This window comes from Anopheles ziemanni, chromosome 3, assembly GCF_943734765.1.
Source record: "Anopheles ziemanni chromosome 3, idAnoZiCoDA_A2_x.2, whole genome shotgun sequence".
NCBI lineage: Eukaryota > Metazoa > Arthropoda > Insecta > Diptera > Culicidae > Anopheles > Anopheles ziemanni.
The window spans coordinates 29,631,774-29,653,787 of NC_080706.1; the positions used below are offsets into that span (position 1 = coordinate 29,631,774).

The window sequence follows — 22,014 nt, forward strand, 5'->3', positions numbered from 1 at the left end:
GCTAAATGCATGCTGGAACTTGAAACATGATCGATCGGTTTACCTTTCTTTTGGCTGGCTTTTATACAGGTTCTGTGTCATTTCTGTTTCGTTTCATTTCGTTCTTTGCAATAGTCTGGTTTTGTTTGTGTGTATAAACTATTACTATCAGTTTTCCCTTTCACATTAACTTTGTGTTCGTTTTGCGCCTTTGTTTTCGATACTGTTTGTTGTAAACAGCACCTTCCGCTTCTCACTGTTGGTTCTGATCGTTCTGCTTTGTTCTACAGTTCAGTATTCTGTTCCAAACTTGCTATCGGAGTACATTAGTATAAGTTCGAATATTTCGTTAAATGGTCAATCAGCAAGCACATAATTATTGTTGGATGTGTGTGTGTGTGTTTTTTTTTATCGATAATTCATTATTGTAATTATTACGTTTCCATCCACATTCACGATTAAAGCGTATCGAATATACGTAAATTGTTCTATCCTTTACTAACATTTTCCGTTCAGCACTGTAGCGATGTTTTTTTTGTTTTACTCGTTTACTATTTCTTTTACTTCTTTGTTTCTTATTTTTCTGTGCCTGCCTTTCCTGCAATGAGTCTTTTAGTTATTGACTCACTTGAATTCATTCTTCGGCAATTTTAAGAACTCCAACTAACGTTTGCACCAACTTTCCCTAAACTTACACCACACCGGCGCAATTTAACATACGATTGGTAACGGAGAAACGGTGTCCGAGTAACATGGCATTAACATCGTTAACGGGAAAAAGTAATCTAAATAAACCTTTCCAATCGAACGTCAAACGGGCTACACGCTGTCAACGTAGACGACGTATGGATTGTTCCTAGGGGGTTCCTTGTTGAGGAACGAAAACGATTGAATTGGTGTTACATGGCGTGAGGATAGGGTCCTAACGGTTTCGAAATAAATGGCGAATCGATTCAACTTCCTTCATTTGGTGTGTTGGCCTCGCTAATGTGTTGGACAAGGTAGTGGGGGACTTTTGAACAAACCGGGAATGTTTGTGTTAATACTGTTGGTTGAGTTTTTTTTTTTGTTTTTGCTACAGGGAAGTATCCACCCATCCACGGGACTGATTTTGGCAGCGCGCTCACTTCATATCGAACGGCTCGTCATCGTCCTTGGGGTTACTACCGTTACTACCGTCACTGGTTGGGTTGAAGCTGGGTAGGAAAGGGTTGGTGGACGCGTACTGCACCCGGTAAGGGGCGGCGTTGGTGTTGGAATCGCTCGCCCGCTCTCCCGCCCCCCCAGCACCGGTGGCGAACGGACTGTTGCTGTTGCTGCCGGTGCTGAAGTACGACGACGAGAGCCCACCACCCGAGCCGATCGAGGCCCCCGAGGTGGCCATACCGCTGTACGACGCCGACGAAAAGCCGGACGATTCGTAGTCGTACGCACTGCTTTCGAGATCGCCCGCCGACGACGAGGCGGCGCCACTGTCCATGCCCGTCGAGGAACCGGTGGAACCGGCTCCCTCCCCGAGACTCCCACCCGAGACGCCACTGCCCGTCGATCCCGTCGTGAGCGCCCTCAGCCGTTCGCTGATGCCGTACGAGCTGGTCGTACCGGACAGCAGGCCGGAAAGGACACTCCCGGACGCACTCACCGAGGTGGTGCCGCCACCTTCCCGCGCACCGTACGACGAGTAGAGCGAGGAGTGAGTCTTCGGCAGGGTGCCGTAGAGGTTCATGCTCGTGACGGCCGCCGCCGACGTAACCGAGGCTGCCGACCCTATGCCACTGCCACCAGTGCCTGCCGAGGAGGACGCCGAAGTGCCACCATCCAACGCCGATGACCCTCCGCCGAGTCCCGAGTACCCGAGGGAGGAGCTCATAGTCCGTGCACCTGCGCCACTGATGCTGCTGCTGATGCTACCGATGCCTCCACTCGAGTATCCACCCGAGCCGGCGCCCGAGCCGGACAGCTCGCTAAGCTTCTCGCGGCCCAACGACAACGGAAGGGTGCCGGTGTTGCTGACGATCGTACGCGACAGAGACGAGGTGAGCTTTCGCAGCAGTGACGAGGTACTGCCATCGTCCTGCGAGTCCTGCGAACCGCTGCTACTCAGCTGACCCGGCAGCTTCAGGCTGGTCGACGGGAACTGATAGCTGCCGAGCGTTTGGCTACGCAGCGACGACATGAACGACCCGCCGGAGGATGCCGTCGTGACTGCCGGATTGCCAGAACTCGATGCCCCCGCCGCCGAAGCGGTCGAGGATGACGCAGAGGACGCCACCGGGACGCTATCGGCACGCTCGAACTGTTCCTGACGGCGCAGCGGCGACGGTGAGCTGGACGTCGGCGCTCCACGGGACCCACTGTCCCCGAGGCTGTTGGGTGATCGGTCGCGCTGAATGCTCGAGGCCGGACTCGACGAACGGTACGACGACTCCGACGCGGACGACGGTGACGGCGACACGACCAGGTTGTTCTTCTCGTCCAAGCTGAACGTGGTGATGTTGAGCGTGCTGGTCACGCTCGGTGCAGCGTTGGCCGCAACCGAGGCCATCTTCGCGTACAAACTGCTGGACGAAACGGGTGCTCCTCCGCCCGCCGCCGACGACGCAACCGACGACGCGATCGACGACGTCGAGGAAAGGTAATCCCCGGCGGACGACGCAAACAGTCCGCTGGTTCGCGAACCGGTGTGCAGGAGGTCTGCGGCGAGGGATGCCGAGGTCGTGGCACTGCCGGATGTCGCCGAGTGCCCGTTCGCTGCCCCTCCGTAGCCGGTCGAGTAGAGTGATGAGGGTTGCTGCTTGCCACCGCTGAGGATGCCGCGGCCTTGCGTGTCACCCGACTTGAGGGAGTAGTTGCTGGTGGATTCCTTAAACTTAACAGAAGCTGGTGACGCTCCACGCTTGATTGTGTCAGTACCTGCGGTTACGAGAAACGATGGATTAGTGGATGTACCACAACACACGTCAAACACTCGAACGGTGGCACCTACCCGACCCAGAACCGGACGCGGACGATGTGGAACTAGAGCTTGGGGAGGGTGTGGCGTGATGTGGCGATTGGACGCGCTCCGCCAAGCCCGCTGAGACCTCCGATTGATGGTGCTGTGGAGACAATGGCATCGTTACATCGGTCAGTAAGTTTAGTACACGGTGCAGCTGTCAAAAAGTGCTCGATTCGAGCAGTCATCCCACGCTCGAAAGCTTTAGCTGTTTTTAACCACTAGCTCGTTACTATAAACGACGCCGCGAACGACTCATGTCGTCGTCATGCACTTTGCTAACTCGTTCTAAAGATGGCCACCAGCGCAAAATGGGAAGAAATACTAGTGGTGGCTGCAGTATGTGTGTGTGAGTATGTGTAAGATTGTTTAGTGTTTTTGTGCGCGTGTCAGTGGTCCGCTCTCTGGCTCCCTCTATCATACACCGGTTTGCAAGGTGGTGATGGGAAGGTTAGATGGTCGAGTTATTGAAGTAACTTTGAGGTTAGGGTGTCGCTTTACTGGGTGTGGGGGTTCATTGCGTTTGGATCAGTGTTTCGTTACCTGTTGGCCCGCTTGTTGCAAGGCTCGATGCGATTGAGCTAACTGAGCCACTACTGATTGATACTGAAGAGTGCTGGGAGTGGCTGAGAGCAGATGCTGACCGAGCGTTGAGGATGTGGTTGATGGATTGCTGGCTGCTGAACGGGGCTGTATAGACGCTAGTGCCGACGACTGATGCTGCTGCTGCTGCTGCTGCTGCTGCTGCTGCATGATGCTGCTGCTGTTGGAGCTGCTGGCCAGCACGTTGCTGTGGCTGGAGTGGCTGTGGTTGCTGGTGGAGCTGATGGAGCCCGCCGCTGCTGCCGCCGCTGCCGCCGCCGACGCCGAGGCCGCCACCAAGTTGGTGCTGCTGGAGCTGCGGCTGCTGCTGAGATGGTGGATGTTGGTGCTGCTGCTGCTGCGCTGGTGGCTGCTGGCCGGCGGTAGCGGCTGCTGCAGCGGCCCCGATTTGCCCACTTGCAACGCACTGGCTTTGTTTCCACGCGGCTCGACTGGCTCGCCGCGCCGACCTGTCTACATAGGACTCTGAATTAACCACGAGATATTGCGAGTTCGGTTTGAGAAAACAAGTTTGGCTTCATCAGTGTTGTTGTTTTGCAGCTGAGTAAACAGAGATTGTTGTTTGTTTGATTGGTCGGTTTTTTTTTTTTAATGTTTGTTTCTGAGGCACGGATAGAGATTCATCCACTTCCCTCTAGGAAAAACAACGGAATAGAAGCGTGATAGATAACGGGACACAGAAGGTTGGCAGTACTCGACATTCCCTTGGAGAATAGTTGGACAGAAGTAGGGGTGAGGTGGGGCACGCCACACGTAGGGCTAAGATAGCGGGGAGGTAAGTAAGAAAGCTTTCGTTCGCAAGTACATCAAGCCCAGATGGAGCACTACTCCACGGTTGCATTCCATGCGGGGACACTCCGACATTAAACGTTCACCGTTTAGGAATGACAGAAAAGAAAAGAAAAGTCTCCTCAGCTTATATTTACATTCCGTCCTCGTTCCCCTCATGCTAGATAGAGGCCTTAGCCGGGAAGGGTGTTTGATAAAGAAAGAATCTCGTCGACTGGAAACATCGGTTGACAAAACATACCAAACAGCTAACAAACATAAACCACACGTAACTAGCTTTTGTGGAACGATATGGGCACACCAACATGAAACATAGAGTACTATAGGCTATGCAGGGGGAAACAAAGGAAGGAACAGAGCAAACAACCAAACACAGAGACACAGTAACACACGTAGAACGTCAACGACAACCCAACGCCTGGACTCATCGCATCCGGAATTCCATGCATCCGAAGACAATCCGAGGTCTCCTCGGTCCGCAGCACCAAATCAAATCCAGCAGCACGTCCACGGTGATCCAACAGAGGCCAGCCAGAGATCCTCGCCGATCGGTTCCTCCTCCCTCCGGTCAGCACTTTCTCACTCACTCACTCGCTTCCGCTCAAAACGCTCGCATCGTGACTTTAGCTATCACCAGATGGTAGCCTGATTGACCTTCCCCAACGTTACCATCTTATGTGTGTTTGAATGTGGGAGTGTGTGTTTGTGTGTGTTCTCATGTTCACTTCTGGTTCGTGTTGGCAACTCTTGTTGTTCTGTTTCGTGTGCTGATGCCTGAGGTGAGTACTACAAATGTGGTTTAGTGCAACATATTTCTGCTTTCAGCACGCAAGATTAATTTTATGTAAAATTGTATTCATCTATATTTAACTTTATTCTTTAAAAAAAAATGCTTTTCGATTGCATACGAACAACAAAAAACTGATCAGAAAGGGTGGGGCGGGGGGCGGATGGGAGAATGCTGTGCATTTCGGAACAAAGTCTAAAGAGAATACGGCAAGAAACCGAGCAAGTGTTGGTGAGTGATAAGAAGAAGGCAATGATGATGTAACGATAAGTAAACAAACGATAAAGTAAGAAAGGAAGTTGCATTCTGTCAAACAAATCTCTAGCAAAAACAAAACCGCATTCCACATTTGGCAAGAATGATTCGAAACTTGGTGTTCTACGGTGTTCGTCCTCGGCACTCGCTTAAACTATGTCGCGTTGAGCGGCAATGGCATATGGGCAGCCGAAACATAAACCGAATTGTGTATGTATGTTTGTTCATAAGTGTATAATATACTATCACATGAGCAGCGTCAGCAGTGGCGGTTGAATGGATTAATACTAAGAAATCACAAACTGCTTCCAATAATGTTGATGAATGCCTGAATGTCCTGACCGAGATGCTCTGTGCACATTATAGATTAAATCTGTTGTGTCCAATCTTGATCGAAGCATTAGCCTGATCATCATGATCTCCCGATTTGTATCGTACGCTTGTGTGTTTTCTGTGTTTGTTTGGTAATGCAGTCCATGAGTGCGAGCGTGAGAGTGGGTGAGTTAGTGAGTGAGTGAGTGAGCGAAGGGAACAAAAATCAAACGTTTGATGACGTATCGAGTTTTTAAAAATATTCCCTTGTTCCCAAGCAAGGTTACTTTTGTCCCACTCACGGACCGTTCGTTGGGTAGCTTAAAGTATTTCCCCCCGTTCCATTTTTCGGCTTTTTCAGCTGGTGAGTTGCACGGAATGATCGGATGATTGGAAACGATTGGATGAAAGCGACGGCGATGTAAAGATGAACTTGATTTTGTATAACCCTTTTTCTTATAACAACGAACGGATGCAAAACAAGTAGCACATGCCATCCTTCTTTCTACATTTGGTTGTGTACTTGCAAAGCCAATTAATTGTAAATATTTCTACTAAAAGATAGTGTGTAAAGTTTCCACTAATGAAGCATATAGCTATGCAGCAGCTTGAAGGAAGGTTAAATGCCACAAAATGGAGGATGAATGGATTGCAGCGCAAGCAAACAACTGACAGATGAGATGAAGGGGAAATATTGCCAAACTTCCAGGGAATAGGACTGCCCGCTGCCAAATAAACGGGAGCTCTGTATATTAAAACGGCGTGTTGGAGGTGATTTTTAAATTTACATCGATATGTAAGCGCATCATAGAGGCATACATTAATTTTACATATTTTTTGCAAAGTGGGTGCATGCGGGAGGAAAGCATTAAGGTATGAAGTAGAAATAACATACAACAAGAAAACAAATAAACAAAAACAAAGCAATCACGGAATAGACACAAACTAAAAACTGTGCCAACGTTGGTCATTACTTCAAAATAATTCAAAATCTCTCAGTAATTTTCCGATGGAGGCGCATGGTCGCTCACGTCGCGAACAGTGAAATTGGTTCTAAAGTCAATATTTTCAATTAGCTACTCTCAAGCATAGAACGATTCGTTGTTAATTAAATATTTCACAAACGGGACCAATTATTCTGTTTTTCATCTACTTTTAATTACGACTATCGCGGTATTTTCCACGAAATGACGGTTTTTTTTAAAATAACAATTGATTTTACAAACCAATTTTGGGTAATATTTTAATTGGCAAAAATAAATTGAAACTCGCAAAACAAATCAAACAATCTTGAAAACGTCCAGGTGCAACGTACCTGGATCAAGTGACATATAAAAGCGAAAACACAAAACAAGTACATGAAACTGGGTAAGAAAGTTCGGAAACATTCTTCGGCGGTGCTTACGCTTACGGTGTGTTTACGGTTACGGCTCAATCAACAACGAACAACAGCGAACAAATACGGAGCATGTGTTAGTGTGCGTGAGCTGGTGAGGGTACCGGCGACGGTACGAAGGACGGGCGGTTACGAGGTGGCAGTGGTTTTCTTGCTAGCGGGACGTATAAGAATTACGTTACCTGAAGTGGGCACGCCGGAGGCGCCGGGAGCCCCCGAGCCCGGCTGCGGCCAGATCTGCAGCAAGTACTTGAGCACCGCGATCGGTTGCGCGTGGTCGATCTCCTCGTTCGCGCCGACGCTGGCCGAGTGCAGCATCAGCGGCGGGCCGAGGGCGGTCGCGAGGGCCTGGGCGGACATCTTGTTGCGCTCCGAGGCGGACACGACCAGCGACAGGTGGTCGAGCAGGAATACGAGTGTCGCCTAAGGGGCGGAAGAGAAGAGGGTCAGGCATGGACCGAGTCGAGAATGCAGACCTAGCCTGTCCCCTGCAGACTTACCCTGTTCGCGCGCGGCAAACAGTCCAGAATACTGAGCATGAGTTTGGCATTACCCTCGGGGTCGTCCGGGAGACACACACCTAGAACGGAAGCAAGCAGACAGGGTGAGCAGGGCATGTTTTGCGGTGCGCGACAGCACTACCTAGGGCGTCCACGGTCATCTGGAAGAGACACTTGGTGAACAGTGGCTCTGGCAGCTCCCGGAGGTAGTCCTTCAGCACGCCCGTTATCACGTTGATGTCCGGCACGTGCTCCGGCGTCAGCTCCACGGCGCGGCTGTTCCGCTCGAACGCTTCCCTGCAAAAGCAAAACGTCACTCGCTTCAGAAGAAGAACACCAGAGCGTCCGGGAGCGGGGCATACCTTAGGAGACGCTTTTTGGTCGCGGAACCACACAGACGGTAGAGGCCGATGATGTCTAGGCCGCGTCGTTCCACCTCCTCGACGCAGCGGCGCAGTATGATAGGAACTGGAGCGCAGCCTGGTGCACCCTTGGACTCGCGCGTCACCACCGTCTCGAGGTCGGCACCGAACAGGGCTGGTACGTTACCCCGCAGGCTCGGTAGACCACGTCGTCGGAACAGTTGGAACGGGTCCGTGTGCCTTAGTCGCAGATAGATGGTACCCCTCGGTTCAACCTACATGGAGAAAGGACACAAAGTAGATGCATCAGAGATTTAGTCTGTAGAAATAGAAGACTCATAGACTTTTCAAAACTCGGATTGTTCCACAACCTATGGAAGAGCTTCTTGATGAGACCCGTTCATGGATAGTACAAAATGAATAGGTTCTTTTGTTAGAAAATAACATATAAGTCGAAGTCTGTGGCGAATGAACGAAGAACACTCTATCAAGATATTTTGGAATACGATCCTATATGTAGATCCAAATAACTAAATCAAGATAGAACGACTGAAACGCGCCTTGGACAAAACTAACTTGAAGATTGGAGCCAATTTCCAACTCCAACCCGTGTTGGAACATCCATCCTAATTCTTTAGAGCTCAAAACTTGATTGTAGGTGATATGTTATATAGCATAAAACTCCGAGGATTCAAAAGATATTGTTACGGACGGACAACAGGGCTCGTTCGTAGCGATAGGATCGCTATCGTGATCCTAAATAAACATAGAAAACGGACAAAGTACTCGATGCATAAGCAGGTAAAAGATAAGCAAAGATCCTTGCTCAAGGTCCCACGAATGTTTAAACAGGAGGTTACATAAGTTTCACGCCTAAGAGTTAGACAGAGAAGGCGCATACGATTGAAAGGACGCTCGCGAAAACACATGGAAAAGGAACTGCGTGAAAGGATAGGAATGAATGCAACCATCTGAATTCTAGAGCGAGATCTTCCTTTTCAGTTACGCCCATTAGAGCGAATTTAGTACATAAGACGAGAACATTTGGAATAAAAACAGATTTTGATGAGCTCCTTTCCGAGACGAACCATTATGACCGCCTTAGTACTGAGCTCGTGGATGTTCGCAAACATTTGAAGTTATCGTACGGGATTTTGACAATACGTGTCGAGAAAGATAACAGATGGCGTTGTTATCTCATTATAACCTCAATTTTCAAAAGGACACGCGTGTAGAACGGAATCGACGCTTTTCTTCCAAAATCCGCTTAAGTCCAAAATCCGAAAAGTAGAATTGTTTCTCCTTTGACCAACGCCTTATAATTGTGCTTCCTCCGTTCGTAATATTGCAAGTCTTGGCAATATGTCAACTACGTTTCCTCCGCCTCCGGCTTACAACGGCCCGGAACTGAACGCATTGAAGCGAAACTCGCAATGACGTTTAAGGATTTGGAAAAGTTCTGTTCGTTATAGATATAGTGTGTCTACTGTCGAGCTCAATCCTAATCATCTTGACATACCTTCAACGCCAGCTGATGAATCGGTGATTGTCGTAGCAAGGTGGTCAGTGAGAGCGCCCCGCGATAGCACAGCTTGTGCCGGTGCTGTGGGTCCCAGGAGTAGACGAGCACGTCCAGCTGCTTGTTGCAGACGAGATCGAGCTCAAACGACTCATCCCAGTCGAACTGCAGGTCGCCGGACCGGACGACGGTGCGCGCCTTGTGGATACGGTCGCACTCGAGCACGCAGTAGAGATCGCGGATGAGCGGCTGCTGCAGCTGGGACGGCGTGTCGGACATAGCGCGCAGTCCTCGGCCCGCCAGCAGGTGGATCCACAGCATACCCGACATGCCGACCGCGTCCACGACCGGTTTATCCAGCTTGTACTTGGTGTACTCGGCCGGGTTGATGTCGATCTGGCGGTGCGCTCGGGGCAGTGTTGTGCTTGGCGTCGGTGCCGGACTCTGATGACCGGCGAGGGCTGCTACGACCGAGCTAGGGATGCCACCGCCGACGCCCCCGAGACCAGCCGCACCCTGCTGAGTCAACTCCAGCAGCTGGCGCATACGACGTACGCTCGGGGAGCGGATGGACGATGGCCCTCCGATGTGCTGCGAGGATAGGGAGCGCACCGGAAGCGAGGACATCCGAGGACCGCCCGCCGCCAGCGAGTGCCGGTCGAGGGTACCTCCCATGCCGACGCCACTGCCCACTCCTCCGACTCCACCCGCACCGACCAGTCCGGTGCGGCTGCTGTAGATGTGCTCGGTGTTCTTCAGCACGTCGTGGATGTTCTCGGCGCTGCAGGAGAACCTGTGCGCTCGCTGCTGGTTCAGCAGATCCCGCGAGGCTCGCATCTGTTCGCAGATGGCGGAGCTGCTGGGAGCTCGCCGCAACCACGCCCGGTACTCGTCCGAGGTGAAGATCGACGGGCTGGCCGTGATGCGATGGCGCAGGTCCCGCAGATCACGCCGTATCGGCAACGAGTACTCCGGCGCGGACACGTTACCGTCCGCCTCGTCCTGCAGCCGATCGACGATGCGCCCTCTGAGACCTAGACGTGCTCCGGGCCGCTCGCGAGGCAGCGAGTTGAACTTGGCGAACTCGGGACCACCGCCGAGCGCCTGCGTGCTGCCTCGTCCCATACTGCCCCCTCCGCCGCCACCCGCTGGCCCCGCCATCGCCGGGTGATTGTAGTAGTAGTAGCTCGGCCGCGGTCCAATCGTCGCCTCCGTATCGCTGGAGTAGTCGAGAGCGGGCCGTGAGCGCCTCTGAAGAGATCCGGTGGCCCCGAGAGGACTCGGCCCGTACTTGGGCCCACGGGAAGACCCGTGACCAGGCTGACCCGGTTGCCCATCGTACCGTCCGTACCGACCCAGCGTCCCTCCAGCGATAGGAGCCGCACCGACGAGGTCGTTCTTCAGACTGGACCGAGCCAGCAGAGGATGACGCCCCAGGGAGGCGTAGTCCGCGTACTCCACGCGCGGCAAATGCTGGTCCGAGCCGCTGCGGGGGAACCGCTGGTGCGATTGGCTCATGGCCACCCCTGCCCCGCCCGCCGACATCCGCCGGCTCGTCGTGGCCGACGGGTAGAACGCGTGCACCTTCTCCGCCAGGCTCTCGAGCGTGCCCGCGTTCTGGTAGTACGAGTGCGACGTGTGGAACCCACCGCCTCCTCCTCCGTGCATCCCCTTCGGCTGCTCCGTGATGACGGACGGCGGGGGCGGCGGCTTGTAGCCCCAGCTGGGCGTCTCGACCGGGCCCCCTCCCGGCCCATGCCGCCCGCCGCCGCCGCCTCCGCCGCCGTAGTACAGGTCGAGCTGTTCGCTCTGCGGGCTGTAATTGTTTAGGCCCAACCCGAGACGCGAACGGGACTCGGTCATCTCGCGCCCATCGCCGGTGCGCCGCTCACGGGACGACCGCGACGATCGGGGTGCCCGGTCCGAGTCGTCCAGGTCTTCGTCGCGCAGGTCCCGCTTGATCACCACGACCGGCGGCGGTTTCTGCTCTGGCCGCGACATCTGGGGCGGGCCGGGCGAGTTGGCACCCCGGTTGCCCCGCCGCTGGCGGATGGCCAGCACCAGGCGGCGCGGGATCGACATGATGATCACCACATCGTCCAGCGACATCCGCGTCACGTCCACCAGGTTGACCGCCAGTATCTCATCACCAACCTGTAGAGGGAGAGGGAATTTATGTACAAGACAATTAAGGGAAGAAAACAAGAAACACCCGGCTTTAAACTCATAGGCTAATGAAGGAGGCTTTGTTCAATACTTTGCATTGGAAACGCGAGGGGTGTTCGATCGTTTATTCTTGGTGTAGCGTTGATGAATTGGGGGACCAAATCCTGTAGTGCCCTAGGAGATGCGCTTCTGTCAAGAGAGACAGATGGCAGTATGACAACAAAAGACAGAATAAAAGTGTGAGAACTCTTAAAGACTTCGAAATAAATCGCGCACTGGTCAACTGAGGAGAAGTTATAACATTGAGCAGCGGTTACTTTTTGGACTTTATCAATGGGTTTTTCATATTTGACGGTTATGAGTGTTAAATACTCATTGATACTCTTCAACAATCCACCGAGCTATTCCAGTGCCATAGAAACTTTTGACAGGTGAAACTAATAAAAAGGAAATTTAACTACCTTGTGATCTATTCGTTTATGCGATTCGAATAAATAAATTACTACCTTGACGCCCCCGCGATGTTACGGTATATTTTAAATGATTGACAGTTTACTAATTTCCCCGTGTTGTACAAACCTTGTTGTATAACTTTAGTACATACACCTTGACATATATTTATATGCTTGTTTTATGAAGCAAAACTAGCAAAACTGAGTTTCAATTATAAAACATAGATAATTTTATCAAAAAAATAGTGATCAAACAACATCTGCAGTGTTCAAGCTCAATGTGTGGATTGTTTCAGAGTCGTCGATTCAGTGTTGGTCGAGTTTTTAGTGTACACAAGACTCCATAAATGATAAAAGCTAGAATATATAACAGTTTTTTCCACGATAAAATAACGGATCCGTAAAAACTAAAACTCTTTTCGTCATCTTTTAAGAGGTCTCTGATGGCCTGATATGATGTATAAAATATGTTTAGCAAAATGTTCTGTCCTTTTCTTTTAAATCAACTGTTATTGCATGTGTTATGTGGTATAACGCAGCGTCCACACTAGGCATGGGCAAATTGAATCATAACTGTATGATTCACTCTGATCTTTCTACTGAGCGAACGATTACCGCACATTCAAATCAACCAAAATGATTCTTCCGCACGCCGATGGTCCCGACTATGCATACATAGGAAAAATCACGACTCGCCAGCTGTGTGACGATGCCCTAGTGGCAAAATCAGCATGCTTTCTCGTTCTGCCCAATTGACAATTGATACCGACAGAACGAGAAAGCATGATCATTTTGCCACCGGGGTGGTTCCTTACCGTCTATAGCCGTACGCCAGCGGTGCGATATTGATTCGTTCTACGGTTGATCAAGAATGGATAAGACAATACGCTACCCGCTGGCGGTGTGGTATTGGTTCTACGCACGACGATCGTTCTCCGTGCTCCCTAGCCCTGCTCAATCGCACGTCAGACGTGCGGTATTGATTCCTCGTGCGGTCACCTACCGTGCAGGCTATAGCCGCACGCCAGCGGTGCGATATTGATTCGTTCTACGGTTGATCATGAATGTGTACGACAACACTCCACCAACCGGCGGTGTGGTATTGGTTTATTCATTGATCAACGAGCTGGCTAGCCCTGCTCAATCGCACGCCAGAGGTGCGGTTATGATTCTTCGTATGGTTGATCAACTTTCCTACTATGTAAGTGTGGGGCAAATCTTTACACCATTCTTTCTTTCGTTCGTACATAAACGATAGCAAAAAAAAAAGCGGTTATTGTATCAACCGCTATAATTTTGAATGAATTACTGTTTTAGGTGGGCAACGATATTAATTATGGTTGTTAAAATCACATCCAGAAATATCATGAATAAATATTCTAATATCGAATATTTATGTAAAAAATATTCTGAATGTATGTGATATCTTACAATATATCCCATTTTTCACGGTGTTATAATGACCAGGCCAATATTTGTCGTTTAATCTATAACCCATTCGACGAAAAATCGCTCTTGGGACGTGCGGAAGAATCACCGCACGCGTTCAGTTCATCTCACAGAGCGAACTGCACCGCACCTGATCTTTTTAAAGAATCATCTTTCCCATCTCTAGTCCACACGGCATCGTAGCGTAGCGATTTCGATACTCCGTCGTAGTGCAAATGTTGGTCGGGAGGCCTTAGCCACGGCCATAAAAAATAGTTGACACTACGATGGAGTGTCAAAATCGCTACGCTACGATGCCGTGTGGACGGCCAGTAAAACGATAAAATAGCTGCACGAATTATGTCACTATGTTTTCTTAGTCACAACCCATCAAAAGCCAGACATGGACAATTCCTACCTCCAACCGCAAAAAACACCTAGAAAACCCTACGAAGCGTTACTTTGTGTAACACATTTGTCACCACTGGCCGTTACCGTTTTCCCTTGTTACCGTACATATCCGTACGTCAGCGCAATCCATCGCAGAAGGAACGAAAATAGCGGCGAACAAAGGTAATCGTCTGGAGTGTGCGAACAGCAGAGGAGGAAATTCTTCATAATCTCCACACAAACCTGTCCTTCCGCCTGTCAGTGTGATGTCTGCGGACGACGGGCATCTTGCCATTCGTCAGAGTGCAAAGAAAAGCTTCCCGGTGATAAACGGAACGGAGCGGTGGAAAACGGAAATCACAACGCCTCGAGTGTTTCACCCTCTTGGACGACACTGGGAGGAACTTTAGGCAAACTGTGAGTGCCACAAAATGCTTGTTGCCTGGATTAAAATTTTAAAATGTTATCATATTTTATTTCATTTTAAACTCCTTTTCCCTTGAAGCTTGGTGTGGTGTTTGCACAATGCTTTTCACAAACACGATGCCAAGCTTTTCCAAGACGATGCCATCGGTATGGCGTATGTCTAAATCATGCCAGACGATCCTTCCGTTGGTCTTTTCATATGGTCCGATAGTGCCAGGACCACACAATACATGTATGTTTATTCAATTGTTCACATACACACACACACAAACTCACAGAAACTTATGTGAGCGAAAACGGTGAAAAAACAACTATAATAGCCCCAACCGGAAAGGATGGCGAGTTGCAAGAAAACCCGTTACGGATAATAGCTCTATTTATCTTTCCATAGCCTATACATACTGCGCTATCCAATCACAGGATTCCGCCACTCCCATACACTCCTCCACCGTCCCGTTCCCTAGCTAGATTATTACATTTCGCCTCCTTATGCTCTCGGGTTATCTCTTGCGGGCTTCCATTTCGAGCCACCGCTCGCGCACTATCCGTTTACGGTCCGTGTCGTGTCCAATATTCGATACATGGTGTAAGCCAAAAAGGATACAACTCCAATCGACCCACCACCAACACCACCACCATAACCGCCAGTGCCATTACGTAATGGAATCGGGTGTGAAGGCATCGCGAAAGTGGAACCAGCGGACCGTCGGTCGGCCTTTCAACAGATGCGATGGAGGCGCCCAGTCGTTTTCGATCGAAAATGCTTCAAGTTATGAAACAAACTTTGCCGCGATAAACTCCCCGTCCGGCACTCGCCCGGAAAACGCCGATAACTTATATTATTGCTACTAAAACGATGACGCCCCGGCCAGTTGTTGTAACATTTGGCACCCATCGATGCGTCGACAATCGTCTGTAAAAACATTTAACACTCTCGAATTGGTCCCGATTGCTTGCCGTTTGCGAGCGCGGCCCGAAAAACCCTTCGTTAACTCATTTAGCTGCCGGTGACCACAACAAACGAAGCTAAACCCTCTCAGCTGCAAAGGGGTGAGGGTGTCCGTTTTTTTTTTTTTTGATTCTTTTACCGCAGCGCACAACAACCACAAAACCAGGCTGGCAAAAACTTTTAATTTATACCTTCCAACCCGACCTAATGATGGGCCATTTTGTTCGACTTTTCCGACACCGGGGACAAATACGAGCGCTGCAAATGGTTTATATTGTATTTTCTTCGAAGGACGAAGGGTACATGGGCGGTATGATTACAAGGTTACAGTGCTTTTTACAATTGCATGAATTTGCTTCTTTAAAACAATTTTTATCTATATAATAAAAGGAAAACGATATTTTGAAGACTGTAATATGTACCTAACAATTACACCCTTTTATTTATTTCATCAAAAGATAAGAATATTAGAGATTTGTTGATAAAATTTGCGTCTGATCTCTTGAAAGCCTCTTCGATTACTTAGGCTTTTATGTCAATTCTTATGAACTGACATAAACACATTCTTGCAATCTTATGACAGTTAGCATCAATTTGTTTTGATGATTTATTGGGAAAATTAATGGAAATACACTGAAGCTAGTTCTGTAAAATATTGCTTACGTTCTCTTATATAATCGTCTCAGTTTTTTCTTTTTATCATTTTTTAAAAACAAGAGCTATTTTCTTGAATCGACTAAGGTTGTCGAAGTTCCATCTTTAAAAAACCAATGAATTTATCTTAAATATCTCTTAATTTGCTTTCCAATAAAGCTCGTTCATTCTTCACGTGATGTAAGAAGCTTTATTCAAAATTAAAACCATCTTATACAAAATTGGCAATCGAAAACATTCCTACCTATACCGACCAAAAAAATCAACAAACCTCAACTAATTGTAATTTTTCGTAATGAAATAAAGTAAAATCATTCAAAATAGTTCACCTACAGATGCCACAGTTTTAATCAAATTAAATCTTATTTTGTTTGAACCGACGCTAAAGATTTGCGATGCAATAAAGTATTCTCCAAAGGAATTTTCACTGGCACAAGCATCCTTGGCAGCCACAACTTTCCAAATGTGAGCTATTTTAATTAAAATATCGCTTTTCCGAGCAAATGATTAGCAAGTGTGCCTTGCCCCGGGCGTGGAAAACTGCAACATAAATGCAGGAAAACTTTTGCTCATCTTCCCGATCGTCCAAACGGACGGTGCCGTTCACCAAAAGCTAGCTTCCACGTTTGCCACGTTGACCAACGCCGGGAGGAAAGTTCCGGATAGAAAGTTGCTCCTTTTACTGCACGCCCTTTCCGTCTGGGGCCGGCCGGAATGTGTTGCTAACTTTTCGGCGACATTGCTTATCCATCCGCCCCGCGACATCGTGCGCAAAGTCCTTCTAGCATTTTCCAAGCCCCCTTCTAGACCCATTTTCTAATGTTGTTTACAATAAAAACCCAATTTAACGCCTCGCCGCACAAACCGCCCGCACCGGCGCGGCCTAATTGGAGTTTAATTGAAAATTGCCATTTAGCGCGGCCCCCGAGTCCCGCTCTACTTACCCGCAGGCAGCCACTGTTGTAAACGGCCGACTCTAAAGCTATCCTAGATATGAACACACCGTCCGACCGGTCCGCTCCGTTGCCCTCGCGGATGTACAGTCCCAGCGTTTGGCCCGGTCGCTTGACGATTTCCACCAGCTGCTCGGAAAAAACGGAAGAGAGAAGGCAGGGCAGCGTTACGCAATCGCGCGACTCGCAAGGCGCCAGTTCCGTCCGTGGTCGGACCTCCTTACCTGGACCGTGTGTCGGGCATCACTCTTGTTGAGGAACTTCTGTCCCGCCTCGATCGCCTGCCGGCTGCCCATGCATCGCGGCTCCAGGATGCGAACTATCATTTCCCCCCGCCGCTCCACCACCTGTCGCGAGGGAGAAAGAGAGAGAGAGAAAACATGGCTGATAAGAGACACTCGAGATGGACGCTGTTGGGATGCCTTTTCTTTTCTTCCGCCATATCTTGCTTTCTTAACGCAGCAGCACTCAAACTCAATTAGTGTCGTCTTAAACTTTTCCCTTTCTCGGATCCGTCTCCCGGACCCTCGTGTTTCTGTCCCAGTGACGATGTGACCTTGTTGGAGAAGGTTTTTTTGCTTGCTTAGCCTTGTTTATTTCCCTTCTGCCCCCTTTCCACCGAACGGCGTTCCGTTCCGTTTCAATTACCGCTCATCCGTCGAGCACGTCGCCGGAAGTCGGCGCAAATCCTTACGGTGTGGGTTTCTGCTCCTGGAATCATCTCATGTAGCTTGTTTTATGTTTGTGTTTCTTCGTTTTTTTTCCGTTATTCGTTCGTCAGTTACGTCACGGACAGGTACGCCGCTTCCCAGCGTAAGCTTTCCCTCCGTCATACACGGTTTGCGGTGAGCCGTTCCGTGTTGTTTTCCTTCGCCCCGTTTCCGAATGCTCGTTTGTGCTGCTTTGTGCCATACCGTGGGCATTCCTTGCCGCTTTGATGTCGCCGGCCACCAAAGGGCTCCACCAGGGAACAAAAAACAAGCTGGCAGCATCACGAGCACGAGAAAACGGTTGAAACGGTCGCGTTACGACCGTGGGATGGATACGTCGTTCCGTGGCTGGCACAAACAGCAACCGGGCAGGCCGTAGTCCCGTACACAACCCGAGGCAACCGAAGGCAACCTTCAACGGTTAACCACACCGCGAGGCTTTGATCGGTTTAGTTTTTGCTAGTTTCTCGCAGTTCTTCGCCCACGGTTATCCTCTGCCTACCACTTCTAGTAGATTTGTTCCTACCTTCTCTTACCCTTGCTATGTTTATGCTTTGGGCAAAAGAATTCCCTGGGGGAGAAATTATGCTCATCAAATTATGTACTTTACACGAACTGTGTGATGTTGCGCGAAAAGGTTAAGGGACTGACGCTAAACCCTGTTAGATCCCGACAAATGAACTTTGTCCATTTTTAAACATCTCCTGGACTGGTTATGCTGATTTTACCTTCGTTTCTGTTCTCCTCGTAACAACTTTAGACTGAACTCACGTTCAACAATCTACTGCACGTTAAATCGTTTTCTATTTACGAAGCTCCATAAATTAAGTAATTATTTTGTAAACAAACTCATATGAGTCAAAATAAATGTTTATAAAAACCAATAAATAGCGAAACAAATATATTTAAAGCTAAAATCTGTATCGATTAACTATCAACATAAAGCAGCTTATGTTAAGTGAATAGTTAATATTTTGCTAAAAAATACCAGGTCCGTTAATTTTTAAGGTACGCCTGTTCTCCAGATTTTATTGAAAGCTGTTTGATTTGTGCAAATAATCTGAATACTTCCTGCTGAGATTGTTTCTATTTAAACATATCATATTTCATATTAAATTGTTTTCAAAAACATAAATAAGCACTTTATAGTCTTATCATTTAAACTTGAACAGTCTCACTTGCTGGAAGCTCAGAAAAGATTGAAAATGCTATACATATGACATAATTGGAAACTCATCTGACCAACCTATGCATCTGAGAAAACTCAACTCTACCCTTAGGATTTTTATTTATTTGCCATTGGAAGAGTTCGTTATTTAGAGTAAGATTAATTGCCTCCTGATTGGCGTTCGATATTGGATGCTTACCTCCAGCGCAGCGGCCGTGCTGGGATCGTGGTCATTCTCCACCGCCTCGATCTGGCGGAAGATCTCCGAGCTGATGCCGGACACCTTCCGGAAGTCGCCCTGCAGCAGCACCGGTTCCTTCGAGCCCTGGCGCTGCTGCTGCTGCTGGTGCTGCTGGTGGTGTCCCTGCATTCCCTGCTGCTGGTGTTGCTGGTGTTGCTGTTGTTGCTGGAGACCCTGCGCCTGGTGGGAAGGCATCGGACCGGGCGGTGCCCGCCCGGGGCTAGCGGTGAGGTCAGGCACAGATCTTCCATTTTCCTGCGCGTACGAAAGTAGAAGGAGAGTGGAGAAAAACCGTCAGCGAGTCGCGATCAGTGGCACGTTCGCGCGGAAAGCCATGCCAGTGGCATGCTGATGAAGCACATACATAAAATGACCGAGTTTGGTCACCCTCAGTTCGGCATGGTTTTCATCGTCCCCACGTCTCTGCCAAACGCGGGGAAAACTCTACCCTTTGGCCTCCTCGAAAAGCGCGAGCCCGTCGCTTCGTCGATAACGATGGTTCCACGTTCCGATCGAAATTGGAACCATTGGAAGTAGCGAAACATTCTAAAAACCCTTACGGGCTCACCCTCTCCTTTCCCCCCCTCCCTTACCAAACCAGTATATCAACCATTCGCTTCCTTCGAACGGAAAACCGAAGACATTCCGGGACGCGAACAATCGATGATTAATAATTCAGCAGCCGTCACGCAAACATTTCGCGGTCCCTCATCTCCCGCACCCTTTGCTCCGTGCCCCCCTTTCCCCTCCCACATGTACCACAGTTTTTTTCTCGAACCTAACGAGCTGAAGTATTGACAGCCCTTTTCGCCGTCTTTCAGTTCTCTTCTTTGGTCGTTCGCTCCGATTTTTCTCACCCCGCTCAAATGGTGAAACGAGACTCGGTCCTCGCTACCAAGTGGTCTGGCTAATGCCACGCCATGTCCTGACTTGGGATACCCGATTTGCCAACGGGCTTCGTCATGCCATCGGCGGATGGATGGAGGGCCATTTTTTCCGACAGCCTTTCGAACCGAAAACACCTTTGGCAAAACAAATCAGCCGATGAAAGCGGTTTCCATCTTTTCATTTAAAAGTAAAATAAAAAATAAAAAAAAATCCTTAAGTGAGAGTTTCCCTTCACCCGTCCATTGACATTGTTTTGTTCGCTGCGAAGCTGGAGCTGGAAGGCTGCTTTCCATTATTAATTTTCCAATCAACCTCCCTGGAGCATTCCGGAAGGGAACGAACGGCTTTTGCCATCTCCGTGGCGACGGGTGAACTTTCAAACGCTGCTGATGACATTTACATGTTTGCGTGCGCGCCATTCACGAGCGTATGGTCGAACGAACAAAATGGTCGCTCGCCAAAGCAAAAGACTCCGTGGAGAGGCTAATTATATTCCGTACAATGTTATCTCCACCGGGCGGTTAGCATCCGGCCACTTAACCGATCCGGTGGCCGGGTATTATCGCTTGACCGGCAACCGGCGAGCTTTTTCCTCTTCCCGTATCAAGGGCTTTCGATTGGGCCGATGTAAAGCAAGAGGAGGGAAAACAGAAAACAAAAACCCCCGGTTCGTTGTCGGGTGCATTCGCCTCGAATGTCCTTCGACCGTTCAGTGTCTGCCGGAACGCTTCCGGAGCCACCCGTTGAATGGGGTTTGCGTGTCCGGTTCCGGCAGCCCTTTTAACTCGTTCCCTCGCACTCGTCGCCTCATCCTCCCGCTGCGTGGAAATTCGAGGAGAAAAGCAGCGTAGGCAAACGCAAAACAAAACCACACGGCTGCCATTGATTGTTTAGCCATCGACCCGGCACACAAGGGCAAGGGGATGGGGACGTGGGCTCGGTGGTTCGGTTTTATAGATCGGAAAATGACTCTGCTTACGAGCCTAAACAAACAACGTGCCACCGCATCGGAGGCTTCGGTGTACGCAAACGAGGCAGAAAAGGCCACTGATTTCAATTTTTCCCCCGCCGCCACCACCACCACCGTCATCAAGGGTGTCTATTTTCCCTCTCTCATGCTCACTCTCTCTCTCTCTCTCTCTCTCTCCTTGCCAAAGCGTAACGAACCCAACGCTGGATCGGTGGCCGGTGGTCGATTTGAATTGCTAATTTGCCCCCAACGTCCTCTAATTGGGATACTTTTCCGGATTCAATTACTATCTAATCGGAGCCTGCCACCGAAAACATTCCCACCCACCGGCCTAAACACACACACACACACACATACATGTGCATACGTTGGTGAGGTGAGGAAAATCTCTACCGATGGAGAAACCCCAACAGCAAAAGCAAAACCACAACAGCGTCAAAAGTCGCGTGTTCGCGTGCTCGATGGAGATCGCCGGGCGATGAAAATGAAGCTTTTCCGCGTTCGCCCGTTTCGAGTCAGTATGTTTGTATTTGTGGAGTCCGTTTTGTGCAATTCAATTGCGAGCACCTCGTGCTTGCCATCAAGCTCATCTTCTCAACAGCACTTAGCGGTGGGTCACAATCCACTTGTGGACAGCAAACGCTGTAGGGGTTGTTGGGAAAGAGGATGATTGAGAATGTCCATCGAGGAAAATGTTCTGGCGACGAAAACAATTTGATTGACAAACTGTTCTATACAGACTTACACTCACTTTTATATAGATATCGTATTTCGTTGTTTAGATGACTGTGGTTCGTATTTATTTTTGTTGGTCTCCTATCATGCCGATTTCCAAGGGTTATTGGGGTTAATAAAACATTTGTCCACATTTTACATAACCCAAAAACACGTATACAAATCAGTGCAAAAATTCAATGAACCATCTTATACCATGTATGACAACAAACGAGTTTTTATAACCACACCTATTCTCCAAGGCCTGCCAGTAGACTTGTTTCCCACTGATTTAAACTTCCTCATTTCATTTCTTTAAAATTTATCAGTAGTCAACGCGCAGCAGATAAAATTCAGTTGATCTGAGCATCTTTCAATTCTTATGCAGCTTACAATTCCTTTGCGATC

The 22,014-nt window shown here is 49.2% G+C and overlaps 1 protein-coding gene across 1 annotated transcript in view; it reads right to left on the bottom strand.

Annotated features, from left to right (window-relative positions):
• Positions 1-1,102: 1,102 nt before the first annotated feature.
• Positions 1,103-22,014, bottom strand: part of LOC131286291 (rho GTPase-activating protein 100F) — a 34,679-nt gene continuing 13,767 nt past the window's right edge. The window contains exons 2-12 of the mRNA XM_058315225.1: positions 18,993-19,289; positions 17,140-17,262; positions 16,907-17,044; positions 9,498-11,651; positions 7,979-8,253; positions 7,756-7,913; positions 7,617-7,696; positions 7,299-7,539; positions 3,518-4,026; positions 2,966-3,077; positions 1,103-2,892 (exon numbers count right to left, since the gene is read on the bottom strand). Coding sequence (XP_058171208.1) covers positions 1,103-2,892; positions 2,966-3,077; positions 3,518-4,026; positions 7,299-7,539; positions 7,617-7,696; positions 7,756-7,913; positions 7,979-8,253; positions 9,498-11,651; positions 16,907-17,044; positions 17,140-17,262; positions 18,993-19,289 — 5,877 coding nt within the window. The remainder of the gene's footprint in view (positions 2,893-2,965; positions 3,078-3,517; positions 4,027-7,298; positions 7,540-7,616; positions 7,697-7,755; positions 7,914-7,978; positions 8,254-9,497; positions 11,652-16,906; positions 17,045-17,139; positions 17,263-18,992; positions 19,290-22,014) is intronic.